Source organism: Solea solea, chromosome 12, assembly GCF_958295425.1.
Source record: "Solea solea chromosome 12, fSolSol10.1, whole genome shotgun sequence".
NCBI lineage: Eukaryota > Metazoa > Chordata > Actinopteri > Pleuronectiformes > Soleidae > Solea > Solea solea.
The window spans coordinates 28,944,056-28,967,545 of record NC_081145.1 but is presented as its reverse complement, the minus strand read 5'-3'; the positions used below and the strand labels follow the sequence as shown (position 1 = coordinate 28,967,545).

General features: G+C 42.8%; 1 protein-coding gene across 1 annotated transcript; it reads right to left on the bottom strand.

Annotated features, from left to right (window-relative positions):
• Window positions 1-253: 253 nt before the first annotated feature.
• lamb1a (laminin, beta 1a) lies at window positions 254-23,346 on the bottom strand. The gene is made up of 33 exons (XM_058645389.1): window positions 23,105-23,346; window positions 22,046-22,260; window positions 12,432-12,570; window positions 12,111-12,184; window positions 11,711-11,899; window positions 11,414-11,477; window positions 11,129-11,331; window positions 10,920-11,040; window positions 10,624-10,812; window positions 10,362-10,538; window positions 10,164-10,276; window positions 9,562-9,641; window positions 9,352-9,487; window positions 8,969-9,127; window positions 8,671-8,798; window positions 8,332-8,452; window positions 8,014-8,215; window positions 7,736-7,879; window positions 7,072-7,303; window positions 6,815-6,978; window positions 6,088-6,312; window positions 5,792-6,009; window positions 5,286-5,382; window positions 4,204-4,573; window positions 3,930-4,114; window positions 3,520-3,761; window positions 2,516-2,725; window positions 2,285-2,429; window positions 1,996-2,203; window positions 1,714-1,855; window positions 1,349-1,525; window positions 1,099-1,258; window positions 254-455 (listed from the first exon to the last, which is right to left on the bottom strand). The coding sequence occupies exons 1-33, from the start codon at window positions 23,130-23,132 to the stop codon at window positions 316-318; spliced, it is 5,397 nt and encodes a 1,798-aa protein (XP_058501372.1). The 5' UTR covers window positions 23,133-23,346; the 3' UTR covers window positions 254-315.
• Between the last annotated feature and the right edge of the window lie 144 nt (window positions 23,347-23,490).

Genomic DNA, 23,490 nt, shown 5'->3' with positions numbered 1-23,490 from the left:
TTTAATCTGTGAGTATAAATTGGTCCGATTCTGTGATTCAAGTCCTTTAAAAGTCAGTCCAGGGATCGAGTCCACTAATTATCATTAATATTAACGGTTCTTTGACTGGGAAACTTTCTGTCAACACCTGCTAAATCCAGGTGGACCTGAAACCATTTCACTTGTATGAAATGTTTGGGGAAAATGTATAAGTCTTGGTCAGTCTTTAGCTTTTACTGATTCATTACATATTTAAATAAAAGAAACAGTCAGATGGTGGGAACCTTTTTTTTAATTGAATGAAAATATAAACAGTCACTTTATTCCTGAAACAGTCTAGAAAAGACAAGTGCTGTACACAGTGACTTTGTGGCTAATGTCCTGCAGCAGCTGTTTGACTGCAGCCTCCAGTTCCACCAGCTGCTCCGCCTTCACCTCCAGAGATTGTTGGTTGTCTTTGTACGACTTCTCCAGATCTGCAAACACAGAACACATGTGTGAACATTCCTGCAGGGGGTGCTATTTCAACAATCAATAACTGCTGTTATTTCAATAGTCATTGTGATGCCGCTGTGATGTTGCTGTGTTGTCGCTGAGATGTAGCTGTGTTGTCACTGTGATGTCGCTGTGGTGTCGCTGTGGTGTGGCTGTGGTGTCGCTGAGATGTAGCTGTGTTGTCACTGTGATGTCGCTGTGGTGTCGCTGTGGTGTCGCTGATGTAGCTGTGTTGTCACTGTGATGTCGCTGTGGTGTCGCTGTGGTGTAGCTGATGTCGCTGTGATGTAGTTGATGTCGCTGTGATGTAATTGATGTCCCTGAGATGTCGCTGAGACGTTGCTGTGATGTCGCTGAGACGTTGCTGTGATGTCGCTGAGATGTAGCTGTGGTGTCGCTGAGATGTAGCTGTGGTGTCGCTGAGATGTAGCTGTGTTGTCACTGTGATGTCGCTGTGGTGTAGCTGTGGTGTAGTTGATGTCACTGTGATGTCGCTGTGGTGTCGCTGAGACTTGCTGTGATGTCGCTGAGACGTTGCTGTGATGTCGCTGAGATGTAGCTGTGGTGTCACTGTGATGTCGCTGTGGTGTCACTGTGATGTAGTTGATGTCACTGTGATGTCACCTTTCAGCAGCTGCAGTTTGTGGCTGGCCTGCAATAACAGCTCTTTGGCTTCCTGTTGAAGGGACTCTGCCCTTTTCTTGGCATCAGCCACGCCCCCCGCCTTCTGACCAATCAGCTGTCCTACTGTGGCATACTTTTCCTTCAGGTCCGAGTCCAGATCCTGAACAAAAAGGGATGTTTTCATGAGAAAATCATGACAAAGCCAAACTGAAAATGTGAATGTTTGATTCTATGAAAGAATGACACTCACTTTCTTCACCTCTTCAGCTACAACTTTAATGCTTGCTGCGTCCTTATTGGTTTGTTCACTGCTCTGAGTCGCATTCACAACCTTGCCTCTTAGCAACGTAACATCGTGCTCGAGTTTCTGCAGCCTCCGGGTGGCGTTGGTTAGCTTCAGCTCAGCTTCTGCCGTCTCAGAGTTCACCTAAAAACATCAAAGATCGACGGTTATGTTGTGGTTCATGTCACACAGGAAGCAGCAGAGACAAAACATCACTGCTTCAGTGTAACATGAACACAATCACATAAATGTTAATATGAGACAGATCATATTTTGATTACATGTTACACATGTTTCACTCCATGTGAGTGAAGTGCTGGGTCAGTACCGACCGTGGACAGCAGGTTGTTGGTGTGCTGCACGTTGGCGGATGCCTGCTGGATGGCACTGGTGGCAGAACTCTGAGCTCTCTGAGCTTCTTCCAGTGCTCGCTTCACCTTCTCTGCAGAGTCTTTCACATCAGCTGCGTCCTCACTGGACATCACAGCAAGTTAGAAATGGGACAACAATAGTTCATCGATCATTATTATAGGGCTTTATTTGACTGATAATGATTAAAGATCATTATAAATAATAAATTACAAATAACTTGTGGATGGACATGAAGACCTTACCTCGCTCGCCTGGCCTGGTTCAGCAGGTTCTCAGCTCTCTCTATGTTGTCAGTGCTCTGTTGCAAAATAGTCTCCACGTGACCGAGTTCTCCCACTTTCTCCCGAATCTCGTCCGTCAAGTTCTGTAGCTGAGCCGGAGTTGTCGGCATCTGCATCTGCAGAACCTCGTTGGCTACGAGCTCGATGCTCTCTAGGTCGGCGGCTTCATCTGAAAACATGTGTTGGTGCTGTGGTTAGTGAAGTTAGGGTTACAGGTGTTAACACAGCAGAATGAAGACTGACAACATACGTGTTAGAAAGTTTCTGATCTGTCTGATGAGATGTCTCAGCTCCTCATTACTCTGGTCCACTTTATGCTTGGTCCTGTTTGTCTTCATCAGAACATCCTGAGCATTCAGTTTAGCTTCATCTGCTTTAAGCTTCACTTCTGACACCTGGAGAAAAATCCCACATCAACAAATCACCAGAGCTCTGAACTGAACCACAGAACTGAACCACAGAAGACACCAGTCACACTCACCATCTTTGACAGTTTTTCAACCTCCCCCATGGCATCGATGATTTCCTGTTCTGACTTTTGAACATTCCTCCATACACTGTTGGCCATCGCCACGACGCCATCGCATCCTTCACCTCCACAACTGCTCTGACCGTCAGAGCCCACACAGCCCAAACCTCCACAGGGAGAGGACACACACAGATCCTGACCCAGTGATGGACTTCCACATGTCTGTAAGGACCAGTGTAATTCATCAAGTTCATTCAATTCAACACATCATGCATTGATGAAAGCAAAAGTCTGTGTGTGTGTGTTCGTGTGTGTGTGCGTTTGTGACCACACAGGCAAAACAAGAATGAAGTGGAATTTAAAACAATATGATTTTAAATTTTGATTTACATTGCCATAAAACATGAATCTTATAACTAATCCAGAAGTGTGACACGAAAATAACATATTTATAACATAACATATAATAAAGACTATAATACAGATACTTGAGACCATGAAAATGAAGAATAAGTTCAATTGATTCATTTGTTTTAAAACTTGAATATTCCAGAACAGAACAGTCAACTAATGTCATGAAGAAAGACACGTTGTTGTTGTTGTTGTTGAATTGTTGAAGTTATGCTGTCTTTCATGAGTGCAGTGGTGTGATTATTAAGGTTTGCTCTGCTGTTCTGCGTCTCTGTTCACACCAGTCGTTGTACCACAGGTTCTCAACTACTGGTGGAGGAAACATAAGCGTCTCAGCTGTTTTACCAAAGCAGAGAAAATAAACAAAGATTACAAGTCGACAGCTGTTCAAGTGGCACAGAGATGCCGAGAAGCGAGTCCCCTGTTGACAAGACTTTGCTTCTGATTGGCTGATTTCATAGCTCCGGCTAGTTTTAAAAGCGTGGATAGATGAATGTCTCGTAGATGATTAGATTAGACGGCCAAAACAAAAACAAATACAGCAGTTTATTTGTGTTACTGACGATGGTTAGGATCATATATCAATTCTTTCTTGTCTCTCTTACCTTGTGGCTGATCTCTGACAGGTCCAGAGTCTGCAGCTGTCCTGCCAGCTGGTCCAGGTTCTGAGCATGCTCACTGTGTCTCCTGAGGAACTCTTCTCTGCTTTCATTCACTTTCTTCTCTGCCAGTTTCCTTACAGTGGCAGACATTTTCACGCTGCTGCCATCACTGATAGTGGAGGCGTTGGCTTGAGCTTCAGCTGTCTGAGACTGCAGGAAGTATTTAGTGATGCTGTCCGTCGCCCCTGGCAACAGATGGTAAATTTATACAGATTAGCAGATGATTGACAACAAATACAAGTAAAATCCATATAATAACATGACTGGATGAATTACATATGATTTTCACTTTCCATTGCCCTCATCATCCATTCATTTGCCCCGCCCCCTGACTTCTGACTCCACCTCTTTACCTCTGATGTCAGAGTTTTTGATGAACTCCACCTGATCCAGCAGCTCCTGAACCGTCTGCTCCAGTTTCTGAGCATCTGACGTCACAGAGTCTAGTTTAGTTTGAGCAGCTGAGTCCTGGTCTTTCACCTGGATCAGAGTCTGTTCTGTGTGGTTTAACATCTGGGTCAGAGACGTCATCAGGTCACTGAGGAACACAACAGAAGACACAGGGTCACAGCCTGGACTGAGGACCAGAGGAGGATGGAAACAAAAAGTAATTAAAAATAATCTCACCCGGCCTGTTGCAGCAGGAGCTGGATCTCAGTGAGTGGCTGTGAAGCTGGGTTCTGGTTCAGGAGGATCTGGAGGTCAGTGACACTCTTCTCCATGACTTCCATGGACTTCTTATAGGGTCCACTCACACCACTGGCTTTCAAGGCATTGACCCTATTGACTAGGCGATGTGTTTGATTGGTCAGCTGACCAATGACGTCGTCCCACTCTGCAAAACACTGATGGCAGCGATGGCAGTCGGGGAAGTTTCCTGAGAATCCGCGGGCGCAGAGGTCACAGCGCGGTCCTGACACTCCGTCCACACACACACACTGACCACTGACTCTGTTACACTGAAGTTCAGAGATTCCACGAGGATCACAATCACATGCTGGGAAGAAGACAAGAGAAGATAGTCCTTTATTTGACCCGCAGTGTTACAGCAGCAAAGAGAAGAAATAATAAACATGCATTACCAAAGAAAGAAAGAAATAAGAATATAAAAGATATTAACACTTAGAATATAAAAAAAGGTTAAAATAGAATGAACTTTATAGACAGTTAGAAGAATATACACAGTATGGACTTGATATTACAGTATAAATATGTTGCACGTGGAGGAGAGGAACAAGGAGCCATGAAGTAAAAACCATGTGATCAAATGTCTGCAGGTCAGGATGTGACCAAACACACACACACACACACACACACACAGGAAGAGTCTGAGACAAACTTCCTGTTTAATAAAAACATCTGTGTGTGTTCAACATCTGGTTTGTGTTGAAGTTTCTTCAGCTCCATAAACAACAGACTGTTTCAGACACAGCTGGAGTCTGTGTGTTTCACTCCATTTCTTTCATCTTCCCTCATTTCATTGTTATTCTTTTTCATGTCTCTGTCTTCTCTGTCTCCACTCAGCATGTCTTTGGGGCTCTGGGAACATCTGGTTTGTTAAATCACATGACGGCAGCAGACAGAGCCTGGGCTCCATACTTCTTCAATTACATAATAAGTCAAATGGTTTGTAAAAAAACCAAAAAGCTTAAAAAGTGAAGATAATGTGCAACACTTCAATTCATATGTTTGGTGAATATTTCACCTACCATGACATTTAACCTCTGGGTCTCCCCAGAACAGCTCTCTACACTCGGTGCACGTTGTTCCTCCAAAGCCTGGATGACAGGAACACTGACCACTGATCTGTCCATGAAACAACATCAGTAGAACAAAGTTTATAAACAACAACATATTACTGTCAAAGAACACTATTTGAAAATCAGGATGGAAACATTAAAGGATTATCTCATCTTAAAATCATCAAATAATCCATTAATGAGTAAATAACATCAAACCATTTCATACAACACGAAAGGGTGAAATTGTCCTTTATGATGACAAATAATATTCATCAACATCACATTACATGTCATTTAGCAGAAGCTTTTATCCACAGCGACTTACAATGGAAATGAGTACAATCAGCCAGGGGTGGAGTCGAACTTGCGACCATGACGTCTTTCGCACACAGGGTACCGGTCTTAACCACTGAGCCACTCCACCCTCCAACATCACATCGTAGTGACTTCGTACCTTTCATTTTCTTCCTTACCTCATCACAGGATGTCCCGTATGAATGATTGGGGTCACAGTCGCAGGCCTGGCAGCCACTGCTGCTGCCCATGTTCCAGGTGTCTGGAGCACAGCGGTCACAGTGTTGACCCCTCACATTTGACAGACACTGACACTGACCACTGCTGCGCTCACACTCAAATTCTCCAGATGATTGGCGGCTGGAGGGATCGCTGCCGAGCTGGTTACACACACACTCTGAACAAAAGGTTTTCATGTCACGCTGAGATCATGACAATGGAGAGGGTTGTCATGGAAACGGAGTTGTGTACTCACTTGTGCAGTCCTGCAGCAGAGCATTTCCATAGTAACCCTGTTTGCAGCGGTGACAGGCGACACCCTCAGTGTGGTACAGGCAGCGCAGACACTCGCCACTACGAGCGTCGCAGGATTCTAGCTCCAACACGTCAATGTTGTTGTTGCACTGACAGGGTTGACACTGGCCACCTGGCTCGCCCGGGTTTCCATAGTAACCAGAGGTGCACTCATCACAACGAGTACCTGAGGACAGTTACAGGCACCAATTATTATGACTTTTTTGTATTTTTACTTTTAAATGATTGTAAATTAAACACACTTTTTTTACACTATTGATAAAAGTTAACGACTCAAAATGAGATTCAGGGGATCAGTTGTTGTATATGAGTGGATGTGTTCTTGTTGTTTTATATTAACATTAACGTTACACTGACATGTCAAACACTGTGCATGAACAGGTTTAGAGGGTTTAGTTTTCAGTATCTGTTCAGGTTTAGAGGGTTTAGTTTTCAGCATCTGTTCAGGTTTAGAGGGTTTAGTTTTCAGCATCTGTTCAGGTTTAGAGGGTTTAGTTTTCAGCATCTGTTCAGGTTTAGAGGGTTTAGTTTTCAGCATCTGTTCAGGTTTAGAGGGTTTAGTTTTCAGCATCTGTTCAGGTTTAGAGGGTTTAGTTTTCAGCATCTGTTCAGGTTTAGAGGGTTTAGCATCGGTTAAGGTTCAGGGGCTCAGGGTGAGAAGTTTTAACCTTTGTATCCAGTGTTGCAGACACAGATCGCCTGCTGGGACTCGTTGCTTTGGTAACAACTTCCTGCAAACTGTCTGTGGGTGCCAGGGCCATCAGGACACATGCATGGACGACAGTGGTCCCCAGACCCCAAGACTGGGTCACCATAGTAACCATCCAGACATCTAAAAGGCATGTGACAGGAAGTCAGAAGGCAAACAAAGAAATATTTAACATGTGATGAAGAGAATCAGTCATGATTGTGTGTGAAGTGTCACCTGTCACAGCTGTATCCAGAGCTGTGGTCCCTGCAGTCGATGCAGGAGCCGGTGAACGGGTCACAGGAATCAGCGTGACCGTTACACGAGCAGGGTCGGCAGGCGGGAAAACCCCAGTGACCCGGCAGACAGTCATCACATTGCCGACCATATGTGCCCGACACACAAGCACACTGTCCGCTGAGCTGATCACAAAACTGATTGTGTGAACCCTGAGGGTCACACTCACATTCTGCACAGACACACACAAAAGAAACAGACATATCAAACACAGAAAAGGAATAGGTTTAGAGGGTTTTCATTCATCTTTGTTTTATGTTGATCATTATTTGTTACATCAGTATTGACTGACTGGACCAAAGGCGTAGTTTTGTGTCTGGACACTGGAGACATTTTGTCCCCACCAATATAGACAGGACAAGTGTTTATGTGTGTGTGAATGCTGTGAGGGGAGAACGAGAGTGAGTGAGCGGATTTCAGTGAACCAATCACAGACAGAGAGGCATCATGTCAACAAAAACAAGGCAAATCAGCAGCAACATTAGAGGGTTTAGGGGGGTTTTAACCTCTCAAACTGAACAATGTCTACACCAGTGTCCACACCAGGCTTGTAAACAAACCTACACCCTTGGACTGGACAATGATTGGATGATCGTGTCCTCACCTCTGCAGCCATTGGGTCCGAACTGGAACGTGGCCGGAGAACATCGGTCACAGTTTCTACCGACCACGTTAGGACGACAGTGACACTGACCCCCACTGGGGTCACACACTGTGCTGAGGGAACCTTGTGGGTCACACTGACACTCTGTGGATTTCAACACAGATAAAAACACTTCAAACAAAGTAAACATTCCCTGTGGGACAGAGACACAATGACTGTGAGGAAACGGTCGTAAACATTAGAACAAAAACAACAGGAAATAAAGAAGAAGAAGAAACCTTTAGCTCCTTGGTGTAACATGGCAGAGATGCTGAAGATGAAGTTTCTGCAGATGTCCGTCATCGGCGTCTTGATGACACCCTGACTGTTCTCTTGACAACGATAACGTTGGAAAGTGTCCCAGCCACTGTTTCTGTGAGAGTCTCCACCTTCTAAGGTGGTGAAGACATCGAGGTTCTTACAGTGTGGCATCAACACAATCTGACAATTAAAAAAGACTTCATTCAAGACTGTGAAGAGAAAACATTTGACTGACAATCTCTGATCAATCAATTACAATTGAAAAATCTGCAGCTGAAACTTCCTGTTTTTCTCACCGAGTCGATGAGTGTGTATGGAGACTGGACATCACTGAGGGCAGAGTAGAGAGGCAGACTGAGACGGACCGTGTAGTTCAGACCAGTTTCAAAACACACTGGTCTGGGAAGAACCACGTACCTGAAGAGGGACAGTTACACAAGACTGTTTCACTAAACACTAGCTTTTAACAGGGTCTTGAACGCAGCAGTGATTCAGTCAGTCCTGTAATGTCCACTCAGTCAGTCCTTAATTGTAATGGTTATATTTGTTCGGTTGTTTCTGGGTCACAGTTGTAAACGTGGTCACAGTCACAATATTTAATAATGTCATTGGTTACAAACAGTCGTGAATGTTACCGTGAGCCAGGGTGAAGTGAAGTCATCTGGTTGTCATCATCAGGAACTGTGTTAACACAGCGGTTGTGTGCTCTGATTGGCTCAGGCCTCATCACTGTCATCAGAACCTCCTCCCATTGGTCAGGAAGCTGCATCACATTTTAAACATATTCTTTTTAATAATCATGAAAAGACAAACACTGGAATCTGCAGTGGCTTCTGTTCATTGTTCATGTGGTTTGACTTCTGCTGGTGGGTGGGGTTATACCTGACACCTGTCACCTTACACCCTGACACCTGTCAGCTGACAGCTTTGTACCTGAGGCTCATAGCGGATGATGATGTCATACTCCATGGAGTGAGGGATGTTGTCCACAGTGAACTCCAGGAAAGCGCCCTCTGGTACGTTGACCAGGCCCACACCTGTCCAGGTGGTACTGCGATCCTGTGGGTGTGGCCTTGTCACAACAGTCACATCCTAAAGAGATGAGAAAACATACATTAAATATATTTATATCTATGGTTACAGCTTAAAATGGCATCAAATCACTTTCACTCATTTCACTCGAACATGTTTTTAAATATTTATTTTTTACTTTTAAATATATATATTTCACTTTTTAATCACTTTTGTTTTCCCTAGAAAAACAGGTGAACAGAAGGTCAGAGGTCAAAGGATAAAAGTGACTCAGAGTGACTCACGGGTCCAAATGTGGCATCCTCCGCTTCATATGTATAATGATCCAAGGCAACAAAAAAGAATCCAGACTCCACCTGATCACAACGTCGGCCAAACATGTGATCTTTGCACACACACTGACCCGTCACATGATCACACCTGCACACAGGAAATGGAGCATGTCAGAACAGATTAGCAAATTGTTAGCGTGTTTGATTTAGTCATAAACTTACTGGTTGTTGACGGCTCCTCCAAGGTCACAGTCACATGATCTGCAGCCGTCCATGTCATTACTGAGGCCCCAGTGTTCAGACTGACACACACACACACACACACACATAAATACACATCACCTCCCACAGACTCATGTAATCTGATCATGATTTCAGACCTGAAACCTGATCCAACCACAGTTTCTTTTCACATCTGAACCACAGACCACATTCACTGGTGCTCGCTCTCTCTCCTCTTACCACACATTGGTTACAGTCTACCTCAGTAATCTGGTTACAATCCTCTCAATAATCTGGTCACAGTCCTCTCAATCTGGTTAAAGTCTACCTCAGTAATCTGGTCACAGTCCTCTCAATAATCTGGTTACAGTCTACCTCAGTAATCTGGTCACAGTCCTCTCAATAATCTGGTTACAGTCTACCTCAGTAATCTGGTCACAATCCTCAATAATCTGGTTACAGTCTACCTCAGTAATCTGGTCAAAGGTTGTGTTGTTGTGTATTTTCTCACCACACACACACTGGTCACAGTCCTCTCAATAATCTGGTTACAGTCCTCTCCGTAATCTGGTTACAGGTTGTGTTGTTGTGTATTTTCTTACCACACACTGGTCACAGTCCCGTCCCGTCACCAGACGTTTACAGAAACAACTTCCTGATTCCCGGTCACATGGATTTCCTCCAGGAAGTGTTCCCAGTGGACTACAGGTACATGCTGCATCATGTGACACACAATTCACTGTTACATGCAGAGTAACTCGCACTGAAACACATGTTTTTGTGATTTTTTAATGTTGTACCTTTACAACCTTCCGGCTCGTCACTCAGACCATAGTGGGCGTGTTTGCAGCGCTCACAGCGTTCTCCCTCTACGTTGACTTTACAGCGACACTGACCCGCGATCAGCCCGCTGACAACATCAGTCATCGGGTCACATGACCCTCCATTCAGAGATCCAACAGGGTCACAGTTACATGCTACACAGTAGAGGACATTTCAGATTTAATAGTCAGTGAATTCCTGGAGGGCGGGGTTAAGCATTAGGTCATAGGTCAGACTCACGCTGGCAGATGTTTGGGTCTCTCACGTCTCTCTCTGGGTGTTGGTAGTAAAATGGTTGACACTGCTCACAGTTGTGTCCCGCTGTGTTGTGTCCACAGTTGTCACAGACGCCACCGCTGACGTTTCCTGAAGCCATGAACACGGCCGCGTCAAAGTGACACGAGTCCGAGTGCTGGTTACAGTTACATTCTGCACAGAAGAAGACGGACTCAGACATGTCCACTGTTTGTCCATGACGTGATGGATTTAACCAATCAATAAAGACCACTAGAAACCAACAGAAACTAGAGACTGACTATTGCAGGCATTGGTGTTGCGTCCCTCTGCCGGTCTCCAGGGAAGATCATGATAAAAGTCCTGACAGCGTTCACAGTTCAGACCTTTGGTGTTGTGGTTACACATGCAGTGACCATGAACCTACACACACACACACACACAGTGACATCATCATCAACAAGTGAACAAGTTTGACCTCTGACCCTGTGTCTGCATCACCAGGACTCACCATGCCTTCCAGGACTGAACCTGTTCCGTGGACAGGGGCGCACTCAGAGGCGTGGCCATAGCAGAAGCAGTTTCCTCGCACCACCATGTCGTAGACGGCATAGTAATACTTCTCTTTGATCTCCATACGAGAGTCTAGCAGGTTGTCTCCAAGCGTGTGAAGTTTAGTGAACTTAACACGCAGATTGGTTATCTTTAACATGTCTGAAAAAAAAAAACAATCAATAAATATTTGATAAATGTTCAATAGAGGGTCACAAACAGGTCAATAAGTGATCCAACGTACTCTGAATCCTGGGACTGTACGGGTCGTTGATCCTGAACGCCGGGTCCAGTACTCTGAAAATAACCTGAACAAAACCAAACATATGACCTCTGACTCACAGGATCACAACACGTGGTTCTGAGAACAGCTATGGTGGGGCAGAGCTATGGATGACTTTGAATGCGTACACAAGGGTTTTTGAATTCAATGAGAACGTGGACTAGGATACAGGACAGTTGAGTCAACTCTTTTATTTTTATTTTTCCCCTCACTCACTCGGTTATTAACAGTTATTAACATTACATTTGATTGAATTACCTCGCCTTCAGTGGACGGCTCGATGTCAGAGTAACGTGAGTCACAGATGACATCATCGACCTTCTGCATTGGACCATGGGAAATGTCGGGGAACGACGTCTCACAGTCGTACGCAAAGTAACGATAAACCTGCCACGTCTTACCAAAGTCAGCTGACCGCTCAATCGCCATGGCAGCTGGACGGAACGTCTGCAAGGAAACGTTTTTGACTGTTAATCTCATGTTCTCATTACTGTTCATTCATTCATCCTCTCACCATAACCCCAGATGAGCAGGTGAACAAATGGCTAGCACCTAGATGATGACATCAATACCAAGTCATTCATACATTCATTCATTCATTCAAACCAATGAATGGTTAACATTAAACCTGCCTCATGCATCAGGATGGAACACTTACCTTAAAGGTCATGATGAGGTGAGTGAAGTGAAACTCCGCCTCCAGGTCCAGCTGCATGGTGACATTCTCCACACCTGCATATGATCACAGGTCACATGACACCTGTTTACAGTCTGAACATGTGAGTGGAATCAGATCAGCTCAGATCAGATCAGCTGGTTGATTCATGTTGATGATGAATGAATGAATGGATGAATTCAAGTGAAAACTGAACCTCTAAACAGAAGGTGATCCAGACCAGCATACGTTTCCATGGTGATGTAAAAAAGATTTAAGAAAACTCTAATCTGGATTGAGATGACATGATCAGATTGAGCTCACCATTCTCAGACTGCCACCACGTCTTTAATCTGTTTGGAGCGAACGTTGTGACGACGTTCTCGATGCCGTGGCTGCTCGTCTGATTGGTCCGCTCGTCGTATGGCATCGCTGAGTCGCACACAAAACATTTCTTCTCCTCCTGGTTAATGAGACACAGATGAAGGCGGGGTCACAGGAGGAGCATTAGCTGTTAGCAACATTTAAACTAGGGAAATTGTAAACAGGCAAGGCAGGCAACAAAAAATATTATAATGAGACGTATCCCCGTCCCCCTTAAACAACAACAGGTGATTTGCAATGACATCTCAGTAGGAAACCTCCCTAAAGGGGCACCACGTCAATCCCATCATCCCACCGCACGTTAACCTGTGTGAAGTTATCGTTCTGCAAGTTTGAATGAAGCTGAAGTCAAATGAAGAGGAACTATCAGTCAGGTAGTAAGAAGAGAAAGAAGAAAAAAGACAGTGGTAAGTGGCGCTGCTGACACAGATAATGATATCATCATAACATAACATGGGGCACAGGCTAACATTAGCATCAGAACGCTAACTTACGCGAATGTGGCATCCTGTCATTTCATTGGTATCAATAATGAAGCATGGATGAGATGGAGTATTATCGTAATATCTGCATTGAAGCCCCCTTAACAGCTATTTACTGTATATGCGACACTTTTAATTAACTTATGCAGTATTTATTGTAAAGGTACAAAATGTATTGAGTGATTTGGATGGAAAAACAACTTTTTCTGTAACTAAAGTTGTGTAAGAGTTAATAGGTAGTGTTAAGCTATGAAAGCAATCAATATTTAAAGCTTTGCCCAAGGAGAACAACTAGATAGTCAATTCCGTGCCGAAATTTCGAGCGTGCCTGCAGTTCTTGCGGCATGTATCGTCGGGTGCAGGACTTTTGCTGGTAAAGGATTAAAGGATTGAACCTTTAAAAGATGAAGTACATCAAGATGAAAACACCAAGTTTTAAAGGAGAGAGGGAGAGAGAGAGATTCACAAGCCCCTCCGTTTCCTATTCATGTGTATGTGGAAATTCTTCACAGTTTTCTGCGATTTTTGCACGTTTGATATAACATGTGTGGGGGTTTTCTCAAAACTGTGGGAGGAGTTACACGCCAAAGTTTGGGTGTGCAGAGAAAACAGCATGTTTTAAAGTTGTCATATTTCAAGAACGGTTGATGATAGAGATACAATTTTTGGTTTGTGAGCATCAGGAGGCTTTTCATTTGTGACAAACGGGTGTAAATTGACAGAGAAATCACAGTTTTGAAATCACCCTTGGGTTGGTTTTTCCAAAACTCCAAAGCAGACATTTTAACATGTAAGTGAATGGAGGCTGTGACCAGAATTCTCTGCGCTTTGAGGTGATTTTAAGAAAAACTACAAGTCATATGAACATGAAAACACACAGTGTTAGAGGACAACCATGGCAACGTTTTGATGTCTGTGTAGGTTGGAAATTTTGGGCAGGAGAAGAGTTTGTTTAGAAATTTTGGGTGATTATTTTGCTGAATCTCACTAGAGTGTGTCACTCTAGCGATCCGCCCACACACCCCACACACAATCATTACAAAATCAGAAAACCCAAAAAAAAGTACAAAACATAAACTGCTATTGTGTAAAAACCGTAACATAAAAACCAATGTGACTGTACATCCTGTCATCATAAATTTAATTTTCTCAAGTTTAAAAAAAAAACATGATAGATAGATAGTTTATTGATCCCGAAGGAAATTCAAGCCACCGAGAGATAGCAGGATATTTAGCAGACTTCGTCCTCTAGCTCATCTCCCGTTCATTCAACGCTTGCGGTACTAGTTATTTACAGTCATAGTATTTTCAGCTCGGACTAGTTTCAGCGTCCCTGTGCTAAGTTAGAGGGCACTTCCTGTTTAAAATGGCCGACTTTCTGTTGGGTGAAAGGTGTATCCGTAAACGTGTTCAGGGACGGTCCCTTGACTTACATATCAAGTTTCGTGAAGATCGGACAATTTTAGACTTTACTTCCTGTTATCGGGAGTTCTACTTCCTGTAGGGAGGTCTTCCTTTACAGACATGTTCCAGACGGGTCTGAGGTCTCACATATCAAGTTTCAAGTGGATACAACAATCCCTGTTAGAGCAGCATGAAAAACTGCAAATGTAATTTCGTCTGCCGTCACCAGGGTGCGCTGATTTTGACATGGAATATTTTCATTTAGATTTGTATGCAGCTGCCTCCATCATGTGGTGAAGACAGGTACTGCATGAAAATGAATGAACAAACCACTCAGTTGAGTGAATCCTTTGCAGTGTGCCATGGCAACACCATTGAACGATTTGTTACCATATTCAGCACGCATCATCTACCGTATGTTTTGAATGTTTTCACCAATTTTGAGTTTGATACGATGAACTCTGTAAAAGTTATTACCAAAATTGTGTATTTTTTGTATTTTCTGTTACCACCAGGAGGCGCTGTTCTCAAAATGGCCAGTTTTTGCATAGACTTCTTCAGCCATGGTCCATCATGAGCCCTAGTAAATTTGGTTGAGATGGGACCTTCTATCGCAAAGTTATAAGAGTTTTGTTGCCTGTGGCGGAACATTTTAATTTTCACCAACTTGTCCACAGTGACCTCACCAAGTTTAAAGGTGATCCCATGAAAGCTCTAGGACAAGTTCGTTCAAATACCATTGGTGTGAAATGGCCAAAATCTGCAAAAAATGCAAACAATCAATCCAAGATGGCGGCTTTCCTGTTCGTTTTAGAGCATAGGCTTCTCTGACTTTTTAGACCATCCCGACCTAAGGAACGTATGTACCAAGTTTCGTGCATGTACATTAAACGTGATCCTCAGGCCCACAAGTTTTAGGGGGTGGAGCAGTTATTTTCCCCGCCCACTTTCATTTTTTAACGCACATTCCCCGAAACACTAATAAACATAAATTTTACACCAGGTCTGATGCGGTTGCAAAAATTGGTGAGTTTTGGGGCATGTTCAGGGCCTCAAAAACGCGATTTACTTTGAAGAATCGGAAGAAGAAGAAGAATCCTTACGATTACAATAGGGTTCTTGCAACAGAGTTGCTCGAACCCTAATAATCCACCCAGAGACCTTTCAGATCAGGACAAAGAAAAACCATGTGGCTAAGATGACAAGGAGAAATGTGGCATTTATCACATTAATCTTCCACTTCTGGATACAGTTTAGATAGTCTAGACTTAGAGAAATGCACCCTGTATAAGACCTTAAATTGGATAAGTCCAAGACGAGCACAAGAGGTGGTAGATCGTATCCTCACTATGGCCTGTTCCCAGGACCCCTCCCGTATTTGTATTCCCAGTTCCTCTTCCCATGTACACTTAAGTTTAGCATTTGAGTGGTTGCCAAAACCCAATATAATATTGTACAACTTGGAAATTATTCCTCTTTGATGAGGGACAAATGATAGCATGGTTTCCCATCGCTGTTCTGGAGGTAAAGAGGGGAAATTAGGGAAACAGTGACAAAATTGCGTCTGAAAATAGCGAAACAGGTGAGTTACAGGGAGGGCATAGCGAGATGACAAATTGGCAAAACTATCAAAGACACCATCTACATACAAATGGTTGAATTGTGTAATACCCTTGTCACACAGAACATGTCGAGTACGAAAGTGATGGAGGAAATAAATGGTTGTTATTTAAAGGACCCAAGGAAGATGCAGCTACAAATTTAAAATGCCGTCTAAATTGATTCCAGATCTTGAGTGTGTTAAGAACCACCTGATTATCAGTATATAGAGAAGGTTTTGTAGGTTAAGAGGAATAAAGTAGAGCAGGAATAGAAGATCCTCTACACTAGTGGTCCCCAATCTTTTTATCACCAAGGACCGGTCAACGCTTGACAATTTTACCTTGACAAAACCTTTTATTTTCAAAATAAAAGGTTTTTCAAAATAAAAGATTGCTCATACTTGGATAATAAATTTAAAAAAAAAACGGAAATTATTTATTATTTCTTGTGCGGCCCGGTACCAATTGATCCACGGACCGGTACCGGGCCGCGGCCCAGTGGTTGGGGACCACTGCTCTACAGGATGATAGTTCCAAATTACACCAAGAGGATTCATAGCAAAGTTTATGGATGTTAGCAGCCCAATAGTAAGTTAGAAAATTAGGTAATGCAAGTCCACCACTAAGTCTGCATCTCTGCAGTAAAGTTTTACGAACCCTAGATTTCCCACCCCCAAAGAAAAGAAAAAATTATCGTGTCCAGTGAGTCAAAAAAATATTTTGGCAGAAAAAGAGGAATTGACTGGAATAAAAATAGAAATTTTGGTAAAATATTCATTCTAACAACATTAATCTTGCCAGTTAATGAAAGGGGGAGGTTACTCCATCTTTGAATATCGGACGTAATCTTTGAGATAAGGGGAGTGAAATTAGCAGATGCAAGGCTAGATAAAGAACGAGTCACGTTAATGAGTATTTAAACCCTGATGGACTAAACTGAAAAGGTAAATCTGACTGGTGAAGATGACAAGCTGCAGTATTAATGGGAAAACACTCATTTTCCCCAAATTTAATTTATAACCTGAAAAGGTGCTGAAGTTCTCCAGAATAGCTAAAACAGCAGGGATAGAAAGTGTAGGATCAGTTATACACAATAACAAATCTTAGGAAGATCTTAATGTAATAAGACAGAGGCTCTATAGCGATGGCAAAGAGCAAAGGTGACAAGGGACTACCTTGGCGACTTCCACGTTCAAGGGCAAAATAATCAGAATTAACATCGTTAGTATGGACACTGGCTTTAGGGGACAAATAAAGAAGGTGAATCCAAGAAATAAATTTATCACCTAATCCGAATTTCTTTAAAACTGCAAACAAGTACTCCCACTCTACCCTACCGCTACATGTCCTGAAATAAGCTCAAGAGGATAGCTTCCCGGAAGAGGTACAGACTCTAGCTGCTGGTACTTGTTCATGCTTGCTCCTGAATATGACACGGCCACCGGACTGATAAGAGTTGGAGGACGACTCCGGAGAGCCGAGGGTCTAGATCCAGACGCCAGTCATCCCATAATCCTAGATCCAAAACACAAGTGACTCGTCTTCTCATCAAAGACTACGACTCCAAACTCCACACTGGTCCCGAACGAGTGATTGGTGAGCTACGTAGGAAGTATTGGATTCTGCGAGGAAGGGAATCAGTCAGGAAACACCAGTATAGCTGGTCGGAGTGCCAGAGGTGGCCCAGAGATACCAAAGATGGCAGATCTACCCCCTTCACGGCTTCGACTGTTCAAGCCCACCATTTTGGTCGACTGGAGTAGACTGCTTCGGTCCCTACAACATCAAGGTGGGCAGACGCATCAAAAAGCGGTGGGGTATCATCTTCAAATGCATGACTACTAGTTGTGTGCATCTCGACCTGCTGGAGAGTATGGATACTGATGCCTTGCTGATGGCCCTACAACGGTTCATAGCACGCCGTGGCAAGCCACTCGAGATACTATCCGACAGAGGAACAAACTTCATGGAGGAGCAGCTGAACTCCAGGCAAACTTTGAAGCTATGGAAACCTCCATCAAAGAGAAGCTGGTAGGACAAGAAACTGAGTTTCGGTGTAACCCTCCGGGTTGCCACATTTCGGAGGCACCTGGGAGTTTGAAGTAAGATCAGTGAAGACAGCTCTTCAAGTTCTGTTGACTAATCAAACAGTTCCAGAATAAGTACTTCAAACTGTGCTGATTGAAGTGGAGGGAATGCTAAATGCACTTAGTCAAAGTCTGTCAAGGCATGGATGGCCGTGTCAGAGCAGCGGAGGTGAAGATCAAAGGGCAAACTTACCTTTGCCCTGTTGCACAATTGGTGAGATTGCAAGCTTGGGAAGATGATGAAGATGCTAACCCAAGTAATGAGTAGACTTCCCTTTTTGTTGAACAAATTTAATGTTTAAATTTTGGGGCAGCTTTGTAGGAAAGTTTACTGTTTTTCTGTTGTATTATTTATCTAGCCCATTTACACCTTTGAGTTTCGTTTTAGTTTGTCCTAGTATGCTTTCCATACCTATGTATTATGTATTGCGAAATCAACTTTTTAATCATTTTAATACTTATATTTGGGACTCTGGAGGCCTTAACACTCCCCAAAGTGTGGAAAAAGAATACACAATCATTTTTCTTCATTTAATTGCATTTGCAACTTCTTCAAGGGAGTGGGGAGTCCAGTTGTCCGGCAGTATTAGTATCAATGACACGATTCGAAAGGTTCTGAAGAAAGTCATTCATTTTAGTGTTGTCTGTAGGAAATTCAGATTTATAATGAAGAATAAAATTATTTAAAATAGCATTAATTACCAAGGGGTCTGTAGTATTACATGACATATCATTTAGCAGACATGCTTTTATCCAAAGCAACTTACAATGGGATTGAGTACAATCAGCCAGGGGTGGAGTCGAACTTGCGACCATGATGTCTTTCGCACACAGGGTACCAGTCTTGACCACTGAGCCATTCCTTTATTTTTTTATACTAGGCATCAAGCGGTAAGTGGCCTGTCGTCATAACTGTTGAGCCAGTAAACGACCTGCCTTGTCGCCATGTTCATAATATGAGCCTCGACTGGGTAAAACAAGTGCTCTGCCTCTTTAGTTGAAATAAGATCAAATTATGCTTGCAAATCAAGACACTGCTTTGTAGTTCTGGAGAAGGGTTCAATGCATATCCTTGATCAAGGGTACTGATCGCAGAAGTAAGTTCCTTAAGCCTAGCATTAATATTTTTGTTAGAAAGAGCAAGAGTAAGAAATAATATGACCTTTCAGGTAACATTTAAGTGTCTCCCATAGCAATGAATATGAAGAGGAGTCATTTTGATTGAAAGACAAGAACTCAACAATTGAATTAGAAATGAGTTCGCAAAATTCTTTGTCTGCCAAAAGAAGAGAGTTGAATCTCCAAATTGGTGGGCTACGTTTGTAGTTAGAAATTTGAATATTTAATAATAAAGGTGAATGGTCAGATATTACAATACCTAAACAGTCAAAAGAATTTACACAAGAATTAAGAGTACTGTCAATAAAAAAAATAATCAATTCTAGAATACGAATGGTGTACTTGGGAGAAACAAGAAAAACATTTTAATAGAGGGGTTACGAAATCTCCACGGATCAACAAGACCAGTCTGGTTCATAAAATCAGAGAATGTATTAGACATAGCAGATTGAGTCAGATTACGAGGATTAGACGATCCAATACTGGGTCAAAAACACAATTTAGATCCCCTCCGAGGATCAGCAGGTGAGTATTCAAGAAGGGGATGTTACTCAGCAATCTGTTAGCGAATTCAACATCATCGAAGTTTGGGGCATATACATTTAACAACCAAACTTTTTTTTGCATTAGGGTACCAGCAACTATAAGGTATCTGCCATTCCTATCAGTGGATAAGAAGTGAACTTTTTTGTTAATTAGAATGACACCCCTCTAGCTTTCGAAATTAAAGTTTGAGTGGGAGACTTGACTTACCCAAGGACAATGTAACTTATGGTGATCTTTATTACGAAGGTAAGTCTCCTGTAAAAATACTATATCAGAGTTCAAAATCTTTCAAGTGTGTAAAAACCTTAGATCTCTTAACAGGATTACCCATACCTCTGATATTCCAACTAATAAATCTGAGAGGTGTGCCTGATCCAGCAATACTGGGACCTATATTGCCATTAACCATTTAAATAAAAAAAATGCAAATGTTTAGAGAGCTGAGGCAGGACACCCTCCCCCCAACATACCCCAAAACATAAATACACCCAAAGTCCCCATATAACGACAGAACAAAGGAGACAGCAGTGTTCCCCACAATAACCAAAAGTTGTTCATGATAGTGTTTGAACAACCCAGAGACGACGCAGAACAAACAAAAGTAAGAGAGAAAAAGAGAGAGAGAAAAAAAACTCCCGCCAACTCAACACTTTAGTATGCGCGTATTAATAAACACAAAATATTGAGGAAAATAAACTCACATTACCAAATATTGTTTCAACTAAAAGGTTAACACTCAAAGAAAACAATAAAGATGACCGCCTTAATAACACAAACCACGTTTCCACATAGATCAGACGGATACAGTAAAGCACGTGAAAATACAAATAACAAATAACAGTAAGCACCATAAGTCCTGTACAAACCAATGCAGAGACCATAAAACGAGGAAGTGCTGATCTGACCTGAAGGACAAAAAAAAAATAATACAAAAAATACAAAATATGACACAGCCCTATCACGGCATATGATACGAACCCAGTTAGCACAACAAACCAGAAAACCACCGAATACTGCACAGGTGGAGAATTAAGGCCAGTGTGTCCACAAACTCAACCCTGTTGTATGTGATGCAAAGTCGCGCAGGATGAAACAGACCATACCGAGCACCATCAATGCCACGTAGTTGGAACCTGACCTCATTGAATGCAGCCCGAGCCCGAGCTATCTTGGCGGTTTGGTCGGGGAAGACTAAGATGGTCAGGTCTCTGACTTTAATCTGCTGAGGCTCTCTAGTGTGGCATAAAATGTCAACACAGTCACCGTGATAATGAAATCTGCACACAATGGCTCGTGGACGATAACCGGGCTTGGGTTTGGGTTGGAGGGTCCAGTGGGACCGGTCCAAAAGCGGCTCCTTTACCAGATTGAAAGCTTCCTTCAGTAAGGCGGCTACAGCAGCAGTGGTACAGGTGTCGGGACCCTCTGGTACTCCCACTATCCTAATGTTGTTACACCGTGATCTGGACTCCAAGTCATCACATTTATTTTCCATCTTGGCTACATTAGCTGTGAGGGACTTGATAGCAGTCTTCAACTTGGCAATGTCATCGGAGCACTCGGTGAGTGTGTTCTCTATCTCTCCAACGGTACCTTTTAGCTTGGACACGGTAGCATCGGTAGAAGCTTTATCATTCGCCAGCTGTGTCTTCACCGCCTGCAAGTCGAGCTGGATAGTAGACAAAACATCCCCGAGAGCATCCTGGAGCTCCTTTTTTATTTTTTAAAAATATCAGCAATATCTTTCCTCAGCGATGCCTCTACAGGAGCCGAAGGCTCACTCGAGGATGTGGTCGTGGATTGCGGACCAGGTCTCAGCTGTGTCTGAATAGTATTGCAAGTTTTAGCCTTTCTTCCAGACATTTTATGCAAGTCCAAAGCTAAACTTCCCAACAAAAAGTACTGCGGAGTAAGACACATATGTGACCAAAAAGCACGGATGAATTACAATTTTAATCGGAATCGGCAGCAGCCTCCTAACTCATGTCCTACTCCATTAAAGCTCAACAGCGCCCCCCAAGGTTGTTTTTTTAATGTTATTTACAGTATTTTAATCTTCTATATATTTATATTTTCACATTATTTATTTTCAAAAATATTTCATTAAAAAGGTTTTTCAGTGTTTTTTTTTTTTCATTTGGAATAAAAACCTTTTGTTTTCATCGTTGGTGTCAGATTATTTATAACAGAATGGTGATGAATACTGGTGGGAAAGGCCCCCTGGGAATTTTTGCTTGGGGTCCCAACAGACTCTAGAATCGCCCATGTGTGTGTGTGTGTGTGTGTGTGTGTGTGTGTGTGTGTGTTGACTCTACCTGCAGGTGGCTGACGATGCAGAATGGTCCAGGCCGGGTCAAACCACAGGTGGAGGTGGACGACAGTTGGGGAGCTCGGCCAATCAGAAGGTCTCCTGTTGCCGGGTAACAGCTGCCCTCGGTGCACACGTCACTGAACTCTGGGACAATGACATCATTCGTGTCCCAGCCCACAGAGGCCCCGCCCTCCTGAGCACAGGTACACACCTGTGCAACTGAAAGCATTGATGACATGAGCTGTTCAATATGTCAACATACTGATTAAACATCCACTTTATCTGGTGATGTTATCTGATTAAATGTTAACATACACTTTGTCTGATGATGTTATCTGATTAAATGTTAACATACACTTTGTCTGATGATGAAATCTGATTATATATCTCTATCAACATCATCTGATGAATTCTAATCTAATGATCTATCCAGATAACTAACTCTGAGGATTAGAGTGCTGAGGTGCAGCTCCACCCACAGCGGCCCCTAACCCCGCCCCTTACTTTGATTGCAGAAGGAACTCTGAGACATTCATGATGAATCACAGCTGACGTGATTGATGTGGATTCCCGGTGTAAACGCACGCGGAGGCGCGCGCGCGCACACACACACACACACACACATAGCGTGTGTGGACAATAGAGCGATCGAGTTTTAAAAGTTTACTTTTTCTGATAAATATCAGGTGACATTTAATCCGATTATATTCCTGATTGAGGGTTTCAAAGCTTTTGTATTTCATTAAGTTTAAATTTAATCACGTGAGGTAAATAATCAACTTCAAAGTTTTTAGCGACATGAAGTAAAAGTGAACTTAAACGTGATTTAATCCTCGAATTCACTCAAATCATCTGATCTCCGATTATGTCTCTGATCGACTCTTTCTTTGTTCTTCAGTTTTTACACGTGTGCTTTTTTTAATCAAATACAAAAGTTTGTCTTTGTTCACAGATCGATCGTCGATCATCGAGCTCTAACTCTTCATCTGATTGAACTGAATTCAAACATTAAATTCATGAGGTAAACTGTGACGTCACTGAAGAATTGCGAACGAAAACTCACCGAGCAGCAGTAGAACGATCTGAAACATGATTCTTCACCTGGAGACGCAAACAACCATGAAGAGTCCACAAGAGTCCAGAATCCTCAGACCGTGTGCAGATGTTCACGGAGAAGCTTTGAGTCGTGTCGACCCGCAGACTGAGACCCGGACTTTTCAGAATCACCGGTAAATTCACCACAGGACGACCACCACAGAGAACTTTCAAAATAAAAGGCGGAGATTTCAGTAAAATACATGAAAGAGAGTTTTAGAGAAAGTGTGTGACTGCGTCACTGATGAAATATAAATCTATAATTATATAAAGATAAAGATAGAAATGATAGAAAATAAAATAACAAACAGAACTCGTTCTCAAACAAAAGCTCTGCTTTTATTTTGAAAAACA

Bases quoted from the DNA above. Each gene is read 5' to 3' on its own strand.
- lamb1a (XM_058645389.1), bottom strand. From the start codon at position 23,132: ATGTTTCAGATCGTTCTACTGCTGCTCG. The intron at 7,304-7,735 runs GTGAGGACACGA...GTGTCTGTGCAG, and splicing joins CGGACCCAATGGCTGCAGAG to AATGTGAGTGTGACCCTCAG. The intron at 4,115-4,203 runs GTGAGATTATTT...TGTGTTCCTCAG, and splicing joins CTCCTGCTGCAACAGGCCGG to TGACCTGATGACGTCTCTGA.